Consider the following 25,922-nt stretch of genomic DNA (forward strand, 5'->3'; position numbering starts at 1 on the left):
AAATCAACTACTTGTATCGACCTTTTGCTTTTCTCTTCTCTCTTATCTTATTTGTTGTCTCTGTACCTTAAAATCAACAAACTAAGGACATTTTGGACAGTAGAAGTCAACTAACTAAGCGTTTTTCTCAATTTGCTCATCAATGCAAAAGCGTTGACAGTCTTTTATACGGAGCATATATAGATCGATCAATCGATAGATAGATACACATGATTAATTTTTTAACGAGGGATTTTAGGAAAAAAGGCTAGACAAACAAAGCATAGACTTCTGTTTCTTACTAGAACTAAATAGATACTAGATGGATAGATATAGAATCGTAGATCTACCTTAACCAACCAAAATAGAAAAGATATTTAAAATCTTGATTTCGTATCTTCCTCTGCAAATACAAATCAAAACATAAAATTGATAAAACCATTTGGCAGTGATACCTGCATCCATAATATTTTCCTTCCTCAGGCATAAAATCCAATATTTTAGTTTGTTTTAGGGATCTTGTCTTCGTGGAAGGAACATAAAAGAAAAAAAAAAACTAACAAAATAATATAAAGTACAAGCTAAATGGAAATCACATTCACTCCACTTATCAGAGCCTAAAAGTAGAGTTTGAATGGCCAAAAGCAGAGTTAAAAATGTCCATTCTTAACATTTTTGTCATAAATCCACTTGTTTGTACTGTAACTATTATTGTAACTACTGTTACATCAATAAAAGGATACATGTCAAAGTACAATATTTCACCTTGTGTTCTCTCAACAAATCCGAGATCCACTAATGCAGGATTTCGTTACCAAAACCATAAAACAATAACCATTACAGGATCGGATTCAAAATTATCCCCGTGTCATACTGCCAAATGCATCAACAAATTCCAAAAATAATCGTCACATAACATCGATTCAAAGCGGAAATTAGTTTGGGGTGGCCCAAATGAATTAGTAAACATAAGCCGTAGGATACACTCTTTCCCGTTTTCTTCTACCTTGGGCTCCAACATGGCTTGACCTCTTCGAGGTGCTATCGCGAAAAAAATGAATACAACTCATGCACTAAGAGCTGCTGCAAAAATATGGTCGCGACTATCTTCAATGAAATGGTGCCGGAATTCCTCAAACTTTCCCCCCTTAATCGCTTCTCTAATTGCACGAAAGAACCCCAGATAGTGGTGGGTATTGTGGCTGTAAGATAAAAGGTAAATATCAGATGAAATTTTACAAAAAGTACCATGACAATAAAGGGGTGCTGAAGAACTTTGTACATTTCTAGCAGAATCAGAGCCAACATTTCATTAACGTTGAGCAGGTGACTAATGTAAGCTTTTGTATGATTCTGACAGGAGTAACACCTACAGCCATCGACGATAGGGGAATTATCTTTCCTGTCAAAAAACACAAACAAACAAAGGAGATAAAACCAGGATTTAGATATCCGAGAGAGACAAGAAGAAACAAACTCAAATGCAATTACTAGGTTAAGCTAGGAAAGAAAATTTAAGAGTTCCCAAAATCAAGTAGTCATAAGAAGTCAGAGAAGGGTTTGCTGTATCAACTCAGAATAACATTGTGATTCTCTTGCGCTACGCTGGTGTTTGTTCCCGACAGACCCAATGAAAAGAATATTTTTAACTGTATGGTGATCAAGTTGGCAAATCCAAAGAGAAGAATACAAAAGATATCACAAGAGCTGCCCAAGAAGCAAATACACAAATACAGACACGGAGAAGGTATCACAATACGAACATGCCAATGCAATGATTGCATCAAAAACCGAAATGATATGGCAGGACATGACAACAGAATATGCATATGCTCTTAATGCGTATAGATCAAAGGAATAGCTTTCTTTCAATTGTTATTCCAAAGGAGGAGATGTGGAGAGCATGATCGAAAGTTTTGAATTCTAGTAAGTTGATTGAGCAACCACATAAGTAGGCTTGAGCTTGACCAAACCAAGTCCAGAGACACGGTTGTTTGAGCAGAGCAGTTTTGATGCTTGAGCGGAGAATGCCTATAGAGCTTGTTTCAGTGGATAAAAATAGGAAATTGATATTCGCGCTCCCAAAATTACTGATGGCGCTCCACTTATAACGTGAAGTTACTAGTAACTTCATGAACAAAGTGGAGCACCATCAGTAATTTTGGGAGCGCGAATATCAATTCCTAAAAATATTGCTCAGGCTGATGATCCACCCTGTGGAAAGGTGTCTGCCTAATGAGGTTCCAGGCTCTTTTGTAGTTTCCATCTTTCCATCCAGGCTGAGAGAGAAAAGGATCCTGTCTTCAAGAGGGAGTGGAGTTTCGCGAGTTCATAGAGGGCAATCTCTTGCATTAGACAAGACACTGTCCGGCCATTCTGCGGCTAGGAGGAAGATTCCAATGCCCATTCCATTTTGGATTCAATCGCTTACTAGAGCATGCATGGTCAGGGAGATCTCTTTCCCTTAAAACATCAGAGCCCGACACAAGCGTACGAGGTTCGAATTCACCCAAGGAAGGCGATCATACGGGGTGAAGAAGAATTGCTTATCTTCGCGGAGTATACAAGAAGTTATTCTGAATTGAATTACGCTTTCTTTTCTTTGTCCCTACGAATGAACGCAATCAAGCTATGAATAACGTCGACCATAGCAGAGGAGGCAACAAAACAAGAAAAGAAGGCCGAAACCAAGCAACTCTCCTTATCATGAAACAACTCTCCTCTCGTCTCACGCGCTAGGATCCAACAACTACTACTCTACTTACTAAAACCCAGTTACAGGAATAGGATGACATCCAGACAACGAAATACATTTATCTCCACCTTTCCGGGCTCTCACTGACTTCTTTGGCAACCTACTGCCAGACGGAGATCGGATTGACCTTGACCCGGGTGAAAGCAAGCACTTTGGGACTTGGTTTTAGAAAGCCTTCTCGAACAGTAAGAATTCTTAGCCAGATCAAGTAAAGTCCTTTCCTTGAAGGAAAAGCTAAGCTGTTCGTGATTACGCTAAGAAGACGTCCAAAGAGAGCACAATGGCTTAATAACCCAAGTCTGTCGGTCTCGGATAGGGGGTCCTACAGTCGAAAGTCTCCTACCGTATGTGATAGCTGCCATCCTCTTTTGGAATTGTGAACTACTTTCTTTTATGTCCGGGAGATGTCCAGCACTTTGACTTGGCCTCGTACTCCCTTTTCTTTTCTTTCCAATCTATTTCCTTGTCCTTCGTTCGCTCTGTTCAATATAAGGAGTTGGAAGAGTGGGCCATCGGGAAGAACTGGAGCTCCTTTCTCTTTCAAGACTTTGAGTTCTGAGTGAGCTACTTGAGCGAGGAGGCTGGAGCAAGGATAATCAGCCAAAGCGATCTCCTCAAGTCTATTGATAGGGCTAACCCAAGGAAAATAGAACCATTTATGGCACTAAGCGGCCCATCATAGGTAAGGGCCTATCCGGATAGATAAACTCATGTTTCTCCTAATCAGAGGATATGCAGGTATCATTCTGGTTCTCCGCTGACCGAGTGGTAGAGTCCTTCCTTCCTCAAGTCAGGAGTTGCTTTCTTAGATAGGAATAGGGTGAGTTTTTCTTTGAGAAGTCCTGAGGACCTATGAAAGCTTAAGACGCGAGAATTTAGTTTTATTTTCGGTTTCGCTTAGACTCCCAAAGTGGTAACCCGATGCCTGCACACGAAAAAGATTATAAATACACCTTTGCAGTTCAAATACTAGGAATTTGAATATAGGAGAGAGAAAAATAACTTTAGGAAGAGTTTGTGAGATTGAGGGTAAGAGACTCTGGTGCAATCAATATCAAAAAGGAATAGCTTTCTAGTACGTTGCTTGAGCAACCACATAAGTAGGCTTGAGCTTGACCAAACCAAGTCCAGAGACACGGTTGTTTGAGCAGAGCAGTTCTGATGCTTGAGCGGAGAATGCAAATAAAGCTTGTTTCAGTGGATAAAAATATTGCTCAGGCTGATGATCGACCCTGGAACGCATAGAAGGTAGTTTATTTTCGGATTCACTTACTTAGACTCCCAAAGTGGTACCCGATGCTTGCACACGAAAAATATTATAAATACACCTTTGCAGTTCAACTACTAGGAATTTGAATATAGGAGAGAGAGAGAGAGAGAGAGAGAGAGAGAGAGAGAGAGAGAGAGAGAGAGAGAGAGAGAAACTTCAGGAAGAGTTTGTGAGATTGAGGGTAAGAGACTTTGGTGCAACCAATATCACAAGATAGATTGACAGGAGAGAGAGAGAGAGAGAGAGAGAGAGAGAGAGAGAGGAACTCTCAAAAGGGACAAAAAGAGCCTCAACAATTCTGTGTTCAGGATAAATCTACCGACCAAAGAGCCTAACCACCTATATAGTCTAAGACACCTCACAAGTCACAACCCCCTACACACAACTGGACATCCATAAATTGAACTACTAGTAGTAAAATATACTGCGTCAAACTCTTGTGTTCCTATATGCCGTTTTAAGTCCAATACTGAAGCCTCATCGAATTTTGTTTTCTTATGAACTTCTATCAATTCCTTCCCACCAACCTCAAGTTTGAATGAGTTGATTCTTATCAATTCGTAAGACATCAGAAGCCTTTGAAATTTAGGTATCACTGATGATTGACAAAGTAATATCTAGAATGCCTTCTTCCCGTCTCCACATGAAAGTAAATTTCAGTTCAGGTTCCAATCAGATTTCAAAACTATGAGAGGATATCTACCTGTAAACCGCGTCGTTCAGATTAATCTTTGTTCCATCACTTCCCTTGTTGCTTAGCTGAGAGTCTGAAACATTTTGCACAATTCTTTCCAATGGAAACGTAAGTGCAAAGCCTCCGGTTGTAAGATTGTAAATATACCTACAAGGAAATCCCAAAGTATCTGAACTTTAGCAAGAAAGAAGAAAGAAAGAAAAACTCGTGATACCATCGTGCTGAGTTAAGCTGTGTACGAGGCGTCAAAGAGGTCGACTCCAGAGTCGATTCCCTGCAAGACCTCCACTAGAGCAAAAAAAAAAAAAAAAGAACAATTGAATTTAGCAACAAAAGAAAACCAATTTTACATGATTAGACAATATAATATCTAAGGATGAACATCTATTAGAAGACTAGAACCATGTACAATTTAGCTGGTTCATGCACAGAGATTTACAGTAAGAAAATTATTACCACTAGAACCAACCAAAAATACTAAATCAGACATCAAACATCAAACATTTGCACGAGTTGGTCCGTGAGACGCTAGCCCAACAACAAAAATTTTCCAAGCATTTGAAGATTGTCACCAGGAAATCAAGCCTTCAGCAATAACAAATCCCATCACAACCTCAAAGACTAACAAAAGTAAGCCTGATACCTGGAAGTCCAAGGCCACAAATCTGCCGTGGCTTTTGCTCCGGTAAACAATCCTGCAACAAGCATTTTTGTTTTTAAACATAATTTATTTCCATTCCACAATAACATTATAGAAACTCTACACAAAACATAAGAATATTGTATGTATTCCGAGTTTTAGGAGAGAACACTAATTAGCAAGATCAAATAAGATAACATACCCAAGGATAAGAATAATTATCTAAGTTAAATTTACGTGATTTTGACAGCGCCAATGAGCATTCAGTGACTGCTCAAGTATTTTTCATCGCAAATAATCTACTACGCAACTACTAATCTTCATCAAAGAATGACCAATCTTTACGAAACAGATTCTTCTGTATGTTGGAAAACTTAAAATGAACTCCTATACTAGTCTTTAGGATTTTCAATAAATCATTTGAATTAGCGCCCTTTACCCACGCCGAGCATTTAGCTTATCACTCCCTGATTCATATGTGGATGGTAGATGCATGGCTTCAATATTAAACATCACGAACATCTGATTCCGAACCCACATATTCCCTCCGTCCCATTTTGATAGTCCCATATTCCATCTTGGGATGTCCCAAAATAAATGTCCACTTTCCAAAATTAACCATCGAAACTTGTTAAAATTCGATTAGCACCCTTATGTTTAAATTGAAGTACTACTACCTACGCCTATCAAATCGCTATTTGATAGGGCATAATTGGAAAGTTAAATACTTTTTGATGTAATCATTATGCTACCTTAGAAAGTTAGATCCCCAAATGGGACTATCAAAATGGGACGGAGGGAGTATAACAACTGGAGTCAGCAGGATATGGTCCTAACCTTCAATCTACTTGAAAATTAAGTTTCTGAACATTGTCTTCTATGTAGAGCTTTTATACTCAGCTCTGCCTGTCAATTGTAGCAATTCTTTTCTCGTCTTAAAGAATGTATGCTTCTATGTTACCTGAACATCAAATTATTCAACGATTTGCACAGCTTCTCAAACTTTTGTGAAAAGGCGTTGTATTGCACAGCAAGGACAAAGGGTATGCAATACAATGCTTACTTCCCCGTCCAAAAATAATTCAACACAACCACAAGAATGGATGGATAAAAGACAGCTATACCGTAACAGCATTAAGGAGAGGAGAGCGATCGTCCATGCTCTCACCAAGCCCAAACCCACCAATCCAGTAACCTGCATTGAACACTGTGCATATTTTGAGAACCTGTAGCTGACTGAACGTGTAATAAACCAAGTCCTACCCCATATGCCGATATGCATTACGTCCTTAAGCGTGTTATACTTGAGTTGATGCATTGGGCTGTTTGCAGTAGAGCATGAAATAGGAAAACATTAACTAGCTCTGCTGGAAGCTTTTTACCATTGTGTTTTGTATGATGTCATGATCTTGAGCATAAATCGCATGAGTTCATATGTCTATCATTTCTAATCCTCTCTAGAAATTAACCAATTAACAAGTGCTAATCGTGATAAATGAAGGGAAATTTATATAAATGGTCATCCTAGTTTCATCCAAGTCTTATTTTCGTCCTCCAAGTATCAATTACAACTCTTTTGACCTTCAAGTTTGGTTTTCGTACCAAATTGATCCAATTGATAATTTCTGTTAGCCAAACTGGATGGAAAAAATCAGATTGATGGCAGTTTGGACGTTGCAGTTTGTACCAAGTTGGTCTAATTGATAACGTCTGCCCTCAATCTGATTTTTTCCGTCCAGTTTGGCTGGCTGGCTGACAAACGTTATCAATTGGACCAACTTGGTACGAAAACCAAACTTAAAGGTCAAAAGAGTTGCAATTGATACTTGAAGGATAAAAATGAGACTCGGGTGAAACTAGGAGGACCATTTCTATAAATTTCCCATAAATAAATCGTATCATAAGTGTAATTAACAAGAAAATTGATTATTAGTTCACTTACCCGGGATTGTCAATGCTAATCTTTATTTACTCACACAAAAGAGGTAATTTGTAAGATGGCAGATGAAGTGTACCTCACTTTACGTTTAGACACCCCATGCCATGGGACCATTTATTAAAACTATTTAGCAAGCAAGAGTCCAAGACCACTCATTTGCGATCCGAACAGGGCAACCCAAAATTCATACCAATCTCATTCGATGATTACCCTGAATTGCAGTCATAAAGAGGCCAATCATTAAAATCTGTTTTATGATCTCAACTAGCTCAAGGTAACCTCCACACAATAAAGCCCACGTTCTTTCTCTCTCTCTAGAAACCCAACTACAACTATATAAACACTCCCATAGAGTAAACCAAACTCCCAAATGAAACCGAGCCTTAAGTCCCAATCAATTAGGACACTACCACAATGCGTACTTACATTTCATGTCAAATAAAAAGGTAAGAAAAATTAACTGACTCCTTTGGACCCTATTCTTTACTTGTAATATCAATTTCACGCGCTCACTCAGTCTACATGTACATATACGAATACAAGAGGCTCCAAAAATGCTCTCTCTTCAATCAATTCCAACCAACAATTTTTGACCTTTCTTTATCTGACAAATGCCTCACAAATTTGCTTGCTTACTTATCGCTTGGCTTTACACTTGAAAGTTGACACACACATGCACTGCATTAATTGCGCACACACAAGATATACTTCTATACAATCAGGGATCAATATAAAACTTTACAAAGTCACACACAGATTGTGGGTTTACAAAGTCACATGTGTTTAGAGTGACTCAACCAATTTGTATAAGAATCCATTTAAAAACACTTTCTATCTAATGTATGCAACATAGTCTAAGGTGAGGCTAAAAAATAGGTATGGGTGGACAACTGCACATTATTTTTAGTTCTCTACACATTCACATACTAATTATAGCTGCTTCAAGGTAAAATTTGTTTAATTTGGGTCAGGGCATCACAATTGGCACTTTGAATCACAGAGTGAAAGCTTCAACTGTGGCAAAAAGATTGGCAAAACCATACACGGAAGTGACTCGCTCGTCATTGGAGAGTTGTGGGACAAGGAGATTGGCCATGGAGGCATGCTCAAGAGAGCTTAGAGCCTTAGACTATTGGTGGTGTGCATGAAAGGGCACACCAGCCTTGGAATTGCGGTTGACCAACTTGCTTCGTCGGCAATGAAAACTTTGGTCTACCAACGTGGTCAGAATTCACAAACTTTATCGTAGTTACATGCACTTTGTGCTTGAGCTATAAATACTTATTACCCGAAAGGCCTTCCAAAGGTCAATGCTGATGAGTGAGAGATCTGAAGTGTTCGTACTCCTTTCCTCAACTCCTGATTCTCCCTTCAATGAGGTTTCTTCACATTGTGAGAGTGAGATCGTGAGTTTTAGGAAACCTCCGTTGAAGGGCACAGCTACAACTCAAGGACCTAGCCAGACTTCCACGACTTCAACTATATATACTCCTAACGGATTTATGGTGTAGCATTGAGGCACACACTTTGTCTTCATACACTTATAGACGTGTTTCACCTACAGACTTGTTTGAAGGCTCATGGGAGCTATCCTCTGTTTGTGCTAGGTAATGGGTGGGTTCTATGACCCAGAGTTCTTCGAGCCTTGGTATTTCAAATCCCGTTGGATGGTTGGGGTTCCGGGCCTCAAATGTTTCTGGAGTTGCCAAGTGAGACATTTGGTTCACAAACTGGAGTAGAGCCAAAAAAAAATAATCCACTAACACATTGGAAATAGGCAAATAGCTGAAGCTACTGAACCACTATAAAACAACATTTTGGTCATCACACCTTTACACTCATGCTCTATTTGATTATTGAACACTGAATTTATGTTTTGCAATGTGTGATGAAATCCTTCAGATTGAGATTCACAAATTTTATGAAACATGTAATTGGTAAATCAATTCATATACACAAGTGATATTGACAAGGAAGAGAACTTCAAAAAAAGCAAAACCGGTAATCTTTCTCCCATGTCGCAGTAGGGTTCCCATTTCACCTTCCTCTGTTAGTCAAGGTCCCAAGCACTCCAACATGGGCAATCTTACTCCCGCTTCAAAAATGTAGCACCTACCCAATAACTATATTGAACACCATAAAACTTAAATTTTATCTCTTCCACTACTAGCACCGAATGAAAAGGCACATACTTCGATCTGACAAGCATATCCTTCCATGCAATATAAGATTTCGGTTGAAGACCAGAATTACTAATCCCATGAAATGAGAAGCATTAGCCATATCCAAGAAACATTCCTTAGCTTCAAACTTCAAAGACTATTGGTTTCAACTCAGAAGAGAAAAATAAAATGACAACAGATGAGCTAGTAGCCATGGTTTGATCTATCAGTTCCAAATTGAAGTTGCGAAAAGAAGTAGTACAACACTGATTCACACGTTTTGAAATCTGCATAACGAGGTAGCATGATGTAACTAATCACAACAATGGAAGATCCAGAAAATCAACACAGTGGCACTTATTAATCAGAAATTTGAAAATAGTCTTCATAATCAAGCAGAATATTATATTCAGTCCAAGTTTCATAGACTTTAGAATGAGTTTTCTAACTAGGTTGAAAAACACTAATTTTCACATGCAATTAACACATTAATTTGAAGAAATTACGACTAGAAGTCCTAAATTTCTTGAACAACCCAAGACTGACCACTGATAACGAAGTAAGACACAGAGAGTTATTCTTTAGAGCGAAAATTAAGCAAATTAAGGAGAAACTTTCCTAGTATCTTAGACCTAGAAGAGTGATTAATTTGATAAATTCTAAATACTAGGGGCACTAATACAATTTTTGAGGGGGATAAATCAAATGTATTGCAAACGAATGGGTGTATAAATGCAACTCCTAAAACCTGTCAGACCAGTAGAGGACCAAACCTCTACTTCATTCACCTGAAATGGTTAGTGAGTGTCACTGCTCCATTTAAGGGGCAAGCATAAAAACAGTTTACAAGAGCAAATATGGATAGTGAAGCTTCAGCAGCGGTGGGGGGGGGGATTGGTGAGTGTGTGTGGAATCACATGGAGGGATAACAACATCATTTATCCCATAGAAATGAGTTGTTACAATCCTCAGGGTAAAGAAGAATTTTATTAGGTATGAACTGGGAATATAATTCTTTTGCTTAGACAAATAAAGAAGAATTTTCTTAGGGTGGAATCACCTGATACATTTCGCTTAGCTACTTCCTGAGCACTTCGCCGCCGTTCTTCCACACTAGAGCCTCCGACAATGGCACCAAAAATATTCCCACCTTTCTACATATTGGAGTAATTAGTACACGGACCATGTTAACTAATCAAGACAACTAACAGGTTTTACTGCATAAGAACATAGTTCATAAATCATCTGACATTTGGCCTCTTTACGTCTATCACGTTTCATAGTTGGCCTCTTTAAGTCACACTGCCATATCATGTTTTATAATTATTTTTGAACATGTTGCTGTAGCACATTTCCATATCATTAAATGGTTTACCTCATTCAGACACAGTGAATGCATTTTGCTACAACATATATTTTAAAAAATGAAACTAGTTTAATCGGGAGAGTTTACCGAGCTTAATGCAATGCAATCATCAAGCCACCTTACAGTTCGGTCTACTGAGGTTTTGTTCCTCTTCTCAGAAACCCATGCAGGCACTTCATCAGCTAAAGTGGTCCATGAATTTGGCTTCATAGAAGAAATAAATTTCATGTACTCTGAAGGTTTTATCTGCAGGCATTTCAAAAAAAAAAAAACCAAGAAAATTATTTCTAACCACAAAAAAAAAAAAAAAAGGAACAAAGAAAGAAAAATTAAAGAATCACGAAAAAATCAGAATAATTAATTACCAATATGCGACCAAAGGGCGTTTCAAAAGATGCTCCCAACTTGTTTGTGCCATCACAATGAGGAATACATACAATAGAATCCCTTGGAACAGCTGCAAATCCATATTCATGCAAACCAACCATCTCGTGCAGCCCTCCGATAGCTGAAATTGTTTCTGGGGTAATGCCCTCTAAGCTGCAGGTCAAATAATGACACAATCATGATCTAGCCAATTATGACAGTTTAGGATGATTAGTTTACATAAAATGACCAAGAAAGAGAGGAAAAAAACGCATTTATGAAGGTTTATAAATCTGCTAGTATACAGGATGATGACCAACTTCAATTTCCTATCGCGGAACAAAAATGGTAAGATTCTGTATCAACAAATGATTCTCTCCACTGGAATGGGATAAGTACTCATATAATTACTTGCAATGTGAGTATAATCTCCAACACTAGTATATGAGCCTCGACGTCCTCTCCACTCATTGCCAATTGGTTTTGAGTTGGACGCCTGAGCATGATATCTGAGCTAGGCTTTAAGAGGCATTTGGACAAGACTCTCTTGATTGATTTGTTTGTGCCATAAGTCCACCTTGTTTTATTGTGATCCCAATGTTATAGGATCCTTTGTTTCCCTCACCTCACACGTTGGGGGCAACGTTAGAGCTCGTCCCACTTCGATTAATTTTAACCACCAACACGGATGGTCACTCCACTCATTGCCAATTGATTTTGAATTGGATGCTTTAACACAATGCAAACGCAGAAGTAGGAGCACCATAACGTGGGAAAAAATATCTCATCCATGGTTTTGAACAAGCCAAATATCTGTGTTCTAAAACCATTTTTTCGAAAACAAGTCAAACAACAAACATCTGGTGTGCACTTTATTTTTTTCATCACCCATGTATCTAGTTCAGCTTATGCGCACCTAGACCAATCCGAGAGTCCACTAAATTAAAGCTGGAGCAAACCCCACCACTTGGCAAGAGCTAAATAACTCTCCAGGTAAACTAAAACAGTAGAGAGAGAGAGAGAGAGAGAGAGAGAGAGAGAGGAGGAGTTAAAAGATACTTACAAGTGAAGGGGGCTAAACTGGAGGAGGTGGGAATCAGGAGAAGGGAGGGAGGGAAGGAGGTCAGGGGAGATGAAAAATGGTAACCCTTTGCGAGTGGAGAGGAGGAGAGCCGGTGTCTCTATTTCTATTTCCGTTGGGTGTAAGGGCGAGTTGCTTCTGCTGCTGCTGCCAACAACAAACTGTATAACACCTGCCCTTGCTCTTCCCTTGCTCCATGCCTTCACGGCGAACTTCATCCCTTCTGCCTACTCCTCTCTCTCTCTCTCTCTCTCTCTCTCTCTCGCCCTCTGACTCCGTCTCCTCAGACGTACAGCGTAGACGTTGGTTCTTTGGGTTACCAAAAAAATCGTCGTACAAATGGGTACGAGTTTATAAATACACCGAAGAGTAGTTCTACCACCAAACCCAAATATACACACCCACACATACAGACCCCACGCATACTAGAGTGTGTGCAGTGTATATGAAAACCACACATTTGTGTGTGGGGGGTTGTATTTGAATGTGTATTTGGTCGTGGTACTAGAATAATTGATATACCGGAAAACCCATAACCACAGGCCAAACCCAGATTCGCCGCCACCGACGGACGTGCGGGGCCCGAATTGGGGTGCTTTAAGGGGACAATATGCGTATGGGGAAATCTGGGTCGTTCATGTTTAGCAATAAATAGCTCAGATTTGCATCTCAGTCAAATAATAATGGGCAGCTGAGATTTGTTTGGCCAACATACAATCTGATCCATTTTGGATCAACCCAACATGCATGTTGTCCCTAGCACACCCTCCGGGTTCGCGGGGCCCATTCTAGATCCCGCACAAATGATCCGAATTGTTCAATAGTCTTGTAATCCGAATAAAAAATGAAAAATTGAATCGAATACCTACACATACCGAATTAAACAAATTTTTCACGGGCCTACATGGTTTTTTTTTTTTAAATTATTGAATAGCTCAGATCATCTGTTTGGAACCCAAATCCTGTAATCAATAAAAATTGAGAAAATTAGATCAAGCATCTATACTTGATGAAACTGATTTTTTACGAGCCCACTCTTTTTTTTCTTAATTAATATCGGTGTGAGTTTGATCGGTGACAGCAGCAAAGCATTCATTTTTTTAATCGGTATATAGGTTTGATCGATCACTGTAGCAAAACATTCAAGTTTTTTAATCAGTATAGGTTTGATCGGCCACTGTAGCAAGCATTCATTTTTTAAAAAATAAAATAAGATCGGTATAGATTTGATCAGTGACTATAGCAAAGTTCCAAATATTGTCTTTACTGGAGCATCCAATGCTAAGGCCATCCACAATGGTATAATTAAAAAATGATAGCCAAAAGTGAGACATCAATTTTTGATTATTCACTTAAAAAGTTGCTAAATTTAACAATGTTGAGCTTCACAATGGTCACTTCTAGTTCATAACCAAAATAAGGGTCCATTACAATTTCCCTCTCTTTCCCTCTCTATTTCCTGCCATTCATTTCCTTTCATTTACGTTTTTTTTTTGGCAAAAATATATTGATCGATTCCCTCTTTTAATTTTGGAGAAAAATCAGTGTCTTTCTGCCTTCCTATTATGAATTTTTTTTTTGGGAAAAAAAATAAAAATGGAAAAGAAAAGTGAAATACTTTAATCTGGCGATGATTGGTTGAATTATAGATGATCGAGAAATATAAGATTCACTATTTGAGGGAAAGAAAGAAATAGTTTGTGGGTGAAGTGAAGAAGATATAGAGTATGTGAAGAAGAGAAGAAAAAAATATCAATTGAAATACGAGTGTATACAAGTTTTGGAACTAATTAACTTATGTGGCGTGGAGTCCACAAATTTTGATTATTGAAAAAGTTTGCTAGTTTTGGTTATCCAAAGCCTAAAATTTGATTATTTCTAAGGATGTTGCTAAGTTTGATTATACCATTATGAGCCCATCTTTTGCACTAACATTGTTAACTTTAAAAATAATTTACTTTTGATTATACCACTGTGGATTGCCTAATAAAGGCTCCTCTTGTTTAGCAAATTATTTGCACAATTTTGGCTTGAAAGGTTGACTGGTAACCAATCATGTTTCCGTATTTACGAATTTCATTTCTCCTTTTCCACCGATGTGGGACATTTTAATGGGGGTTCTCACCTAGCTACGATGAGATGGGAAATAGACCGGCAAAGGTTGCAAGTCCAATTGGATGTGGGTAGAATTTTTAGGGAATTATTTATGGAGAGAATTTAGTTAGGAGTTGTGCTACCTTCACACCCACTTGCACACCCACACACACAAGTGTATGGGCCCCACACAGTGCAAGTGGGTGTGGTCCTAGAATTTCCGTTTAGTTATGAGTATAGAGGGCAGATTCACATTGATGTGACTTTTATGGAGGGAGATTAAATAGTATTTAGTTTAGATGAACAATAACATGGAAGGATAAGGAATGATAGATAATGTAAAAAGGTGTTGAATAACGAATTTGCCTTTATTCAATCTCAAACTTAATAATGTATTATATTATATATGTAAATGCAAATATAATTATTTTTTCGCATTTAAGCCATAATTATTAGTTTTACTAATATTAAATATTAAAATTTCGTTTTTTATTGTGTGTTTTTTATATCCATGCTTATTTTTTATAAATATGACACCCACTTATTTAAAATATTAATAGTTCATTTTTTTTAAGTGCTTCATTATATTTTTGTTATTTTTAAAAAATTATGAAATTTAAAAATGTTACATTATGTGCCTATTTTTTGGATAAAATAATTCATTTTATCTTTAAACAAATTTAATTACTTTTTCACAATAAAGTTATACTAATAACAAAGTATACTAACAATTTGATTAATGTAATAATTAAAAAAAGAAAATTCTAAAATCAGTCTAATGGGCTGACAATAATGAGTGTGTGAATGTATATTAAAGGGTATAAAAAGTACACAGAAATATATATTTTTCTTATCTTCTAATGTGTTTATCATCAGCCCAATGAGCTAATAATAGTAATACCGATTAAAAAATAAAAATTATTTTTTATTGTGTTTTATTATGTTGAGTGGAGCACATAGAAATTCGGTGCAACTTGTGTGTACCACACAAGCAAAACTCTAAAACAGGCTCAAATTCATAGAAACCCCTTAAAAATTACTCCTCTCTTTTCAAGGGAGAGCTTTGAACACTCAAGGCGTGTTTGATAACCCTCTTGGAGGGAGGGATTGGGATTGAGAAGGTGATAGGATTGTTAATTCTTTGTTTGGTTGGCATTTGTGGATGGGGATTAGTTATCCCATAGGATTGTTAATCCCCCAAAATGGGGGTATTAGCAAAATCATGGGGGGGTGTTACTACTAATTCTATCCCCATGAGATTGAGCAAGACTAGTTCAAAAATCCATCTCAATCCCAATCTCAATCCTAATCCTAGCAAAAATAAACATGTTATTTACAATCTCACTTCATTCTCAATCCCAATCCCAATCCTAATCCGGTGCAAAACAAATATGAATGAATGATCCCCTCATTAATAATCCCACCTCATTCTTAATCCCAATCCTAATCCCACCTCATTACGAATCCCTCCAAAATGAAATCTGCAATCAAACACGCCCTCATGGCCGAACGACGACGCCTCTGAAATAACTGGGTTTCACGATCGTCGACGGCTCGTTGCCGTCATTAGGGTACTCATCTTCCTCTAGTATCTCTCTTCTCTTCTCTCTCTCTCTCTCTTTATTTTCGATTTTTTCAGATTTCGTGTGCATGTGTGTGACTGTGTGTGTGTGTGATGATGATGAGGGAGATGAAGAGGGTGGATGAGGAGCGGCAGAATCGTCAAAAACAAGGTGGATTGTCCCAAATTAAACTTCCCCACCTCAAAACCTGCCCATCTGACCCAACCCTAAGGCCCAAGAGACCTGGGCCTTAAGCATCTCAAAAAGGCTAAATTTTAGAGGCACTTTACTAATTTTGCTATTTGGGCTTGAGTAGAAGTCTTTTTGGGCTCTACTAATTTTGCTATTTGGGCTTGAGTTTTTGGGCTCAAAAGAAAGAAAAAAAGGGCCATTCTAAATTCAAACCACCAGCGGCCCAGTTGCCCACACAAATCCAACGGGGCCCAAAAAACACACGGTGGCATTTTTGCAAATAAGTGATCCAAACGGTCCATTTAATTAAAACACTTCTCAGCTTTTCTCACCTCTCACATTTAACGTTTTGCCCAAACAAAAACAAAAAACAAAACGAAGAAAAGAAGAACAAGAACGATTCGGCATCCCCTTGAATCACAAGGAGAAGTGGAGAACCCAAACCGTAGAATCGAACACCGGCTTCGGCGACGAATGATACGAACAGGTACCTCTCTGGCTCTCCCAGTCTGGCAGTCTCCCCCCCCCCCTCGCTCTCTCTCTTAAATATGCACACAGAGTGGGTGCCAGAGGCCGGAGATTTCTGGGTGCCGGAGGTTGGAGAAGAAGCTAGGCCCAAATGCCCAATACCTTGGAGGAGGAAATGAGGAATGCGTGGTTCATGGTTGACTGGTTTCGATTAGGGCCTTAGGGGTTTTAACTTTTAAAAAATGTTAGGGCTTTTGAAAAAATTTACACTGCCAAATCAGGACCACATAACTGACATAAGTTTATTAGTTTAAACAGGAGCTGCAGGACCACATAAGTTTAAGCATTTGAGCGGTATATTCTTGGGCCTTTCGCCATCGACGAATCGTATTTCTTCGAAAGTTCGGAGCTTTCAACAGACAACATTTGGTCTGTTGGTGATTTTATATTGCTTAAATATTGAAGTCCGTAATTTAATATTGCTTATGAGAAGTGAGTTTTTCTTTAATTAATAATTTTATAGGCTTTTTTTTATTTCTAAGTTCAATTGAGTAGTGATAGGAGTGGCGCTACAGTTCCCGATCGGAGAAATCCCGACGTCCCGCCAAGCACACTCCGGCCACCGGACGGCCGATCCGAGCCGTCCAAAAATTCTAAAAAAAAAAACCGAGTGGGCTTGTGTGGAAATAAACGGCATCCGACATGTGTAGATGGCCGATCCAAGCATTCCATTTTTGGCCAATCCAAACACTCCATTTTTGGCCGATCCAAACACAAAAATGGATTGTTTGGATCGGTCATCTACACATGTTTGATGCTATTTATTCTCGCACAGGCCCACTCAATTTTTTTTTTTAAAATTTTTGGACGGATCGGATCGGCCTTCCGGTGGCCGGAATGTTCCCGGCGGGGCGTCGGGATTCCGATCGGAATTTTTGGCCAGGAAGCTCAGACTTTCTGTAGTGATAGGGATATTAGGGCTTTTTTTATTCTCCACTTGATTTATGTTTAAGCTTATTGAAAATTGAAATGCAGGGCCAATATATACTACTAGTATTCTACACATTGCGGAGTCTTATTCTCTTCTTATGCAGAGCCCTGGCTGGTGGTGCTTGGATTTGTACTTATGTTGTTAAATTGAAAATGACTTGGTGAAAGAGGTGGATTATACAAATTTAATTGATAGTTTTGCTTCTAGAAATGCAAGACGAGTAATATTCAAGTGACACTCATGCATTCTTGAGATAATATGTATTTGCATATTTGGAAACTTTGTATTTTGTGTTCGTATGTATTGATTAGTAGAACTTTATATTCGTTTGGCTTTCTTGTATTGTGATTGTTGCTGTAAAAATTGTTAAGTATTAACTCTTTAATGGCACATTTTTTTTATTGGCCTTGGGCACTAAAAACCCTTGGGCCGGCCTTGTTTATGCCCCCTTAGCCGGATAAGAGGAGAGAAATAATTAGGGGAGATGAGCTATGGAGGGGGAAGAAATGGTTGCCAAAGGAGGTGAAAACTATTAATTAGCTCCTTATCTAGGCGAATAAGTTGTGGAGGGCAAATATGGCTGCATCCAATCGGGCCCTTAAGGAGAAAGAATTAATAATTGTCGAAGAAGATGGGAAGTGAGCTAGTTGTGGTGGAAAATGAATAGGTTGAGGAGGAGGAATGTAAGAGATGGTGGAGTAGGAGACGGGCTTGGAGAAGAAAGGATGAAAGGGGGCTGACGTGGGTACAAAGAAAATAAAGGAGAAAATGGTAAATTAGCATACGAAGGTTAAGTATTGAGAAAAAAAAATTTGGGGTGCAAACAGAATTTTCCATTTTGAGGGGCTTTGTTTATTAATTTTAGAAAGGTAGAAAGGATGACATTAGTGTTGCTAATCGAGCCAAACACGCCAAGCACAACATTGTTCAAGCTTGGCTCGAGCTTGAAATTTGTGTTCGTGATAAGCTTGTCTTGTCTCTTGTCTTGGTTTGGCTTATAAAATATACAAGTCAATCTCGAGTGAGCTTAATTTGGTGAAGTTTCAAGCTTTTCAAGCTTGAGTTTAAGCTTAAGCTCATTAAGTTGTAAAATGAAATGAAATAATTTAAAGCCATAAAGAAGAACTAGCATCATTAATCTAGACCCAAAATATTTATAAACATAAAATTTAGTTACTAACTACCATTCATCAAATTAATTAAATACCCTTAAAGTCAACCTTGTCTTAAAATCATCTTAAGCAAAATAAAGAAGAAGAAGAAACTCTTAATCGTCTCCTAACTATCACTAAAGAATAAGATTAAGTTCTATGATTCACAATCAATAAATAAATAATGATAAGATGCAATAATATTGTAAAACTAGTGAAATATCTATATGAAATGCAGATTCATATCTCATATTTTAAGAATATATTTATTCATCTACTCCAATATTTTTCGTATTTACAGAATAATCCTTTGTTCACAAGCCTATCGAGCCAAACACCTATATGCTAGAGCTTGCTTGAATTCATAAATAAATGAAAAAACATGGTTGAGCTTAGCTTATATTTCTAATAAACGAATTTGAACAAGCCAAAAGTCGAGTTGAGCTCAAGGCAAGCTCGAGCTGTTTGGTTCATTTAATAGCCCTAAATGACATTTAGCCATGTTTTGTACCGAAGAAATTGCAGTAAATATAGTTTATTTGGCTCAAGAATGTTAGAACCACACCCATATACACCCACACTCACAAAGTCGCAAAGGTGTTGGCTCCACACATACGGTGTCCCACTCTTACAAGGGTATTGATTCCACACATACTACACAGTGTTGTGGAGCCAACACCCTTCTGAGATTCAAAAACTGAAATCGGTTATTATATAGTTTGTATTTTTCTTTTGTCAATATTCATTAGTGGGAGGTTGATGAGAAATTAATACGTTAATAACTAACTAACGGCTCGCCGTCTTTCCATAAATTAGTGTCATTCGGCCAAAAAAATGGCAATGGCCCAACAATGTTGGTTTTCGTAGTTGCCAGTTGAACTAGTAGCAACTGTTGGATATCGAGAGCCACTTGATACTGTATTATCTTGGGATCTTTGCAATATGGCCCAACAACGTTCAAATGCAAAGCCTTCTCCATGTGCTTGATAGTATAGTCTATGTGCCTGTTCAACCCGTTGGATAGCAATATATAAATTAAATAAAAATATATGCAAAATGTAGCGCATATAATTAATTAACAAAGTAAAATAGAATTCTTAACCTTTTTTTTTTTTTGAAACACAAAAAAAAAAAAACTCTTAAATTGTTACAAAAATTAATAGGAGTAAGGAATTATGTAGAGGTGGCAAATAGGCGGGTTTGAGCGAGTTGAAATGGGTCACGGGTCAAATATGGGTCAAATAGTAAACGGTTTGAAACGGGTTGGGTCGAATATTGGTCAAGCCAAACCCAAACCCGCCCAACCCGACCCTCTTTTTTATTTAAATTTATTTTTCCCTTCCTCCTTTTCTCTCCCCTTCCCTCTTTTCCTTCTCCTTTATCTTCCCCCGGTATGGGTTGAATATGAGTCCACTTTGTAGATGCTTCAAAGAGCAATACGGATTACAAATAACAATGGGCCGATCAAAAAAGAAAAAAAACAAACAGCAATGATATAGATCAGAACTTCAGTTGTATTACCTTGGGCCCCTCCACAACATACAAAATGAATTACTATCAGTTTTAGTGAAATGCAAGAATGGGACTAGATTGAGGGTGCTTTTGGATTAAAAAGTAGTTAGTGATTTTTTTTTTGTCTTCATTTAAATTTTTTCGTATTTGTTAATTTTGCATCAAACTTTTATGACTTATTGATTCTTATAGACGAGAGAAACTAAAAAAGTAAAAAAAAATGATCGAAACTTAAATTTTTTTGAAAAAGACAAAAAAATGTAAAAAAGACCGCTCTTTGATTTATTTTTTGTCTTTTTTAAAAAATTATGAGTTTGGATAAAAAAAAAATTACACCTTTTAAAACCTGTGAAGTTTTTTTATGGGTTATCGCTAGAGTTTAGTGGATTTATTTCCTGATTTGCAACAAGAGAATAAATTATTTACACCACCGGTGTAACATTTGTTTCCTCCAAATCAATTGCATTGCTTCACGTCGCCATATTTTATTAATTGGGACCACTGTTTTGACACTTGTCGCGATGCAATTAATTTGAAGGAAACAAATGTTTACACCGGCGGTGTAAAGAACTTATTCTCTTGCAACAATCCATTGAAATGTATAAAGGAAACAATAGCGATATAGAAAGGAAATAATTACATGCCGCCTTACTCGTACCTAGGGCTGCAAACGAACCGAGCTGAGCCGAGTTTTACTATGTTCAAACTTGTTTATTAAGTTTTTAACGAACACGAGCTCAAGCTCAGTGAAAACTTAACGAGTTAAGCTCGAGCCGAGCGGGCCTTGGCTTGATTCGAACTCGAGCTTGTTCACGAGCCTCAATGGACCAACGAAAAATATGTATATATATCCTCGCATAGCCCTAATACTAGTGCCGGCCCCGACGTTTGGGTTGCTCAAACCCGACTTCAAGCTTGGTTGCCCGCTTATTATTCAGTCATAAAAAATTTTAAAAAAAATACGAGGCAAAAAAATCAAAGTCACAATGTGCTTTTAGTTTGAATTCTATCAAAAAATTAAAATTAGAATGGAATTCGGGTTATGGTACTTTATGATTTAGCATGATTCGATTCAAAGAAATAAATAATGGTTTTCTATTTATTTTAACTTTCATTTTTTTATTGTCTTATTTTGGTCATTGTTCTATATTTAATGATAAATTGAAAAAAGAAATATTATGAACCAACTTGAAAAAATACAAACCCAACTTTAAAAATGGTTAATTTTTTCATTGAAGTTTTTTAAATTGTTGAGTTCTGTGTATATAGTATATACATATACATGTATATTTTTCATATTTGCATGCATCACTATGTGAGTATGCGAATGCGAGTAGTTGTTTTTGCTTTTTTTTTTGGAGGAGTTTGTCACGTTCCGTTAAGGTTCTTATTTTTTAAGTACTTATTTTCTGTTTATGAGATAGGTCATTCTCTCACAATAAATCACCTTTAATTTAAAAATAAATACTTATTTTAGTAAGTGGAATACACCCTAATTGTTGATGTAGAAGAAGTATCTCCTAAAAAATGTACACCAACAACAAATGGCCTTTCTCTTCTGAACCAATCATAAATATTTTTAAAAAAAATAGAGAGAAGAGTGGGTGCAGTGAACGAAAAGGGGAGGAGAGAGAGGGAGAGAGAGTGAAATTTAAAAGGATAAATATTTTTTAAAAAAAATAGAGAGAAGGGTGGGTGCAGTGAACGAAAAGGGGAGGGGAGAGAGAGAGTGAAATTTAAAAGGAGGAAAAATGAAACAGCATTGCTGGACGCGGACTAGACTTGAACCTATGCGCAGGCACAACAGAGGAAACTTAAGCATTCCCTACCAGCCAATAAACCAACACAATCCTTTACATTATGTTTGGGTCCAAATATATATATATATATATATATATATATATACATACATGGAATTTTTTTTTTTGGGTTGCCCAAGCCGACAGGCTTGCAGGGCGTACCCCGGGGCCGGCCCTGCCTAATACAACCAAAAATATTCTGATTGTGAAGGTATATATTTTTCATTTTCCTATGGAGGTATGGAGGGGTGGTATGCTGGTGTGCGTGTGCTGTCGTCTCCCTTGGTTGACTGAAAACGAAAAGAACAAATTATGAAATAACAATAAAAATCCTAAACTTAAGTGTATATATCCCAGCTCGCGAGCCGACTCGAGCCGAGCTTATCCTAGCTTGAGCTCAGCTCGTTTACAAAACGAGCTGAAAAAATCTGCTCGAGCTTGTTCGTTTAACTTCCGAGCCAAGCTTGAATGAGCCACTAACGAGTCGCTCGCGAACGGCTCGGTTTGTTTGCAACCCCAAGTCGTACCATTGACAAAATCTAAAACAAGCCATTTTGGGTCTTTTAAGTTCAACCCATATTGAACCAATTTTCAACAAACCTAAATCTATATAAATATGGATTGATATGGGTTGAACCCATATCAACCCATTATATAATATGGGCGGGTTGGATTATAAGTGGGCGGATTTGGGCGGGTTACAAAATATGGATTGAGATTACCACCTCTAGAATTATGTGGCATCAAAATAGAATTCTTAACCTATCAGCATGTATTTGGTCACTTTGATTTAAACTTTCAACTAAAAGATATTTTTGGCTGGTAATTATTCCAAATATTTGGCGCAAATTTTTTGGATATCTCTCCAACGAGAATGTATAGAACTAACAGTTCGAGAACTATCACCCATGTTGGCAATGTATTTATCTAGAATACAACTCCAAAAATAGAGATTGTGATTGTGAGTTACCAATAACCGGATCTTGGCTAGTGCATATGTACGCATTGCAAATCGCTTTATCTAAAGCTGGAGTGAAAGCTTTCCCCCTCTTCGTATGTGTTTCTGCCATAATTTTTTGAGAGTGTGAAAGGATCGGGATACTGTAGTGCACCTGTAAAGCTACTAACGACCGTCGATCTCGTCAATCAACAGTTACTTTTGATCAGTAAATAATAGAGTATTTTTTACCGGTCAAAATTCAAAAATACATCGCAACTATTGATTGACGAGATCAATGGTTCACGTGCCGTACTACACGCTCTAGTGCACCAGCTGCATACAACGTTTCCCACTCTGGGTGCGGACTTTGTCCCAATGGGTTTTCCGTGTATGGTTTCTTGCCAAACTTGGAGAATGAGTCTCGGATTTCTATAGAATTATTCTTAGCGTCGTAGATCATTTGGGTCTCGAGTTAGGAATTTGATGCCATAATTTCTTACTCCTATTAATCTTTGTAACAATTTCAGAGATTATTACTCCCTCCATCAACATTCTATTATTCCTCGTCCTATCCTAACCGGCTAAAAAACTAATTATAACTTTTAATTGGTAATATGGATTATATGCAATATGGATCTTGTTTGATAGATCTCAATGAGCTCTTTTAAATGATGTTTTCAAAATAACCTAAAACATTATAGATTGCACATACTCCCAGAATGAACAAAAGAATGTGGACGGAGGGAGTAAATATATTTTGTGTTTCAAAAAAAAAGCGTTTCCCACTCCGAGTGGAAAGAGTTTAGTGTGCAATTAATAAGAATTCAAGGGCCCAATTGGATGCGGTATGAGTTTTGGGTGTATTATATATGAAGGGGGATAAGATAGTAGGGGTATTAATTAAGAAAAGGGGACCCACATTGATGTGACATTTATAGAGGGTGTATTAAAAAGTAGATGGTTTGGATGATGTATTAGAGAAGGGGGATAAAATAATATTTGGTTTGGATGAAAGATAAAAGGGAAAATTTCAAAGTGGCACCTGAACTTTGCACCAAATGTCACAGAGGCACATGAACTTAAGTTTATTTCAATTAAACACCTGTATTAACAAAATTCCTAAATTTAGACACATGAATTTAAGTTTATTTCAATTAAACACCTGTACTAACAAAATCCCTAAATTTAGACCCCCGCCGTTATATTTCGTCCCAAAAATTGTTGATATATATGGTATCTTCAACCTGTTTAAGTTGCCCCATTGCACTATTTTCAATAGGGGACAATGAAGTTTGCCTATGGGTTTCGCTTGGGTGCATCGTCTCTTGTTGGAAACATGTGCAATGGGGCAACTTAAACGGGTTGGAGATGTCATGTCAGCAATTTTTAGGACGAAATATAACGACGGGGGTCTAAATTTAGGGATTTTGTTAGTACAGGTGTTTAATTGAAATAAACTTAAGTTCAGGTGTCTAAATTTAGGAATTTTGTTAGTACATGTGTTTAATTGAAATAAACTTAAGTTCAGGTGTCTCTGTGACATTTGGTGCAAAGTTCAGGTGCTATTTTGAAAATTTCCCAAGATAAAATGGGTGTATGATATAAAAAACTGTCAAATAACTCATTTGCCCTTGTGCAGTGTTTAATTTGATTATTCATTACATTGAACATATAATTATGAAATTCAGTGTGCTGCTCGTGGTAGGTCCTCCGTGTAGTTTGCATTTATGGCGTGCTAGAACATAGGAAAATGCTCTTGAATCCATGCCTGCATTTTAGTACACATAATTCATATATTTAGTAATTCAGAATCCATGTGTACATTGCAAGTTTAACGTGTCCGTATCCGTGTCAGAATTAATGTCCCAATTATAAAAAGTACAAAGTCTATCAATGTGTATGCATGTATCTGTATCCTCTCTCTCTCTCTCTCTAGCAAATCTCTTTAAGTTTGAACATGTCTCTCTTTCTCTATAACTCTTTGTCTCTCATTTCAATTTTTTAAGTAAATTGTCTGTGTATAATGTGCGAGAGATATCTAATTTTTTCACGTATTTGATGAATAAGTACATGCAATTAATGTGCGAGAGATATCTAAATCATTGTTCGTATAGCAATATTTTTGAAAATAACTAACTACCTCCAACAAGGTCATGTAGCCACCCATCTGCATAACGTGACTTCTACTTGCTTGTCCAAGCTGCCTATACAGGAACCCCAATGCTCCTACACCCCAAGCATACCTCCTAACCTGTCCCAAGTTAGACAAAAGAGCGAGGTAGGAAACATTCACCCTAATTCCAGTCTTGTCCATAAATAGTGTGATCCCGAGAAGGTACAACAAGAAAGCCCGTGCACAATAATCCACCATCTCATCTGTGGCATCATCTCCCACATTCATGAAAGTATTTTTCAACCTGTGCAATTTAACACCACCACAAGAAACAACGTCACTCGCTTCAGCCACTGTCACACCAAGACATCTATGCACAAGAGCAACACAATCCTCCTTACTATGAACCTCTGCATGCACAGCTAACCCCTCGACTGGGAGCCCAACAAGATAGAGCACGTCTTCAAGTGTAATGGTCATCTCCCCAAACCCAAAGTGGAAGCTGTTGGTCTCTGGGTGCCACCTCTCCACAAACGCAGACACTAACACCTTGTTGCAATACCTGTAAGTAATTTGAGCGAGTGGAAACAACCCTGAAGCTTTAACCCTATCCATGAACCTACGATTGGTTGTCGGTAGCTCCCAAATTTTCAAATAACGCGAGTGGTTATATATTTTCAACAACTGTCGCTCCCTACCATTCCAAATATCAGCTGCAACATGATTCCTGAAATCCTGATCTTCTGGACCAACCGGAACCTCATCATGCCTCTGCCTCTGTTGTCGCCCTCTCCCTCGCCCTCTGCGTACAACTGAAGCCTTAATGTGTGCATCGTCCTCATGTGCAT

The 25,922-nt window shown here is 37.7% G+C and overlaps 1 protein-coding gene across 1 annotated transcript; it reads right to left on the reverse strand.

The window, feature by feature from the left end:
- Window positions 1-614: 614 nt before the first annotated feature.
- LOC131316181 (uncharacterized) lies at window positions 615-12,578 on the reverse strand. The gene is made up of 10 exons (XM_058345463.1): window positions 12,235-12,578; window positions 11,171-11,345; window positions 10,893-11,051; window positions 10,500-10,593; window positions 6,463-6,533; window positions 5,342-5,393; window positions 4,938-4,986; window positions 4,708-4,845; window positions 1,262-1,381; window positions 615-1,181 (listed from the first exon to the last, which is right to left on the reverse strand). The coding sequence occupies exons 1-10, from the start codon at window positions 12,468-12,470 to the stop codon at window positions 1,046-1,048; spliced, it is 1,230 nt and encodes a 409-aa protein (XP_058201446.1). The 5' UTR covers window positions 12,471-12,578; the 3' UTR covers window positions 615-1,045.
- Window positions 12,579-25,922: the final 13,344 nt, after the last annotated feature.

Source organism: Rhododendron vialii, chromosome 2a, assembly GCF_030253575.1.
Source record: "Rhododendron vialii isolate Sample 1 chromosome 2a, ASM3025357v1".
Lineage (NCBI taxonomy): Eukaryota > Viridiplantae > Streptophyta > Magnoliopsida > Ericales > Ericaceae > Rhododendron > Rhododendron vialii.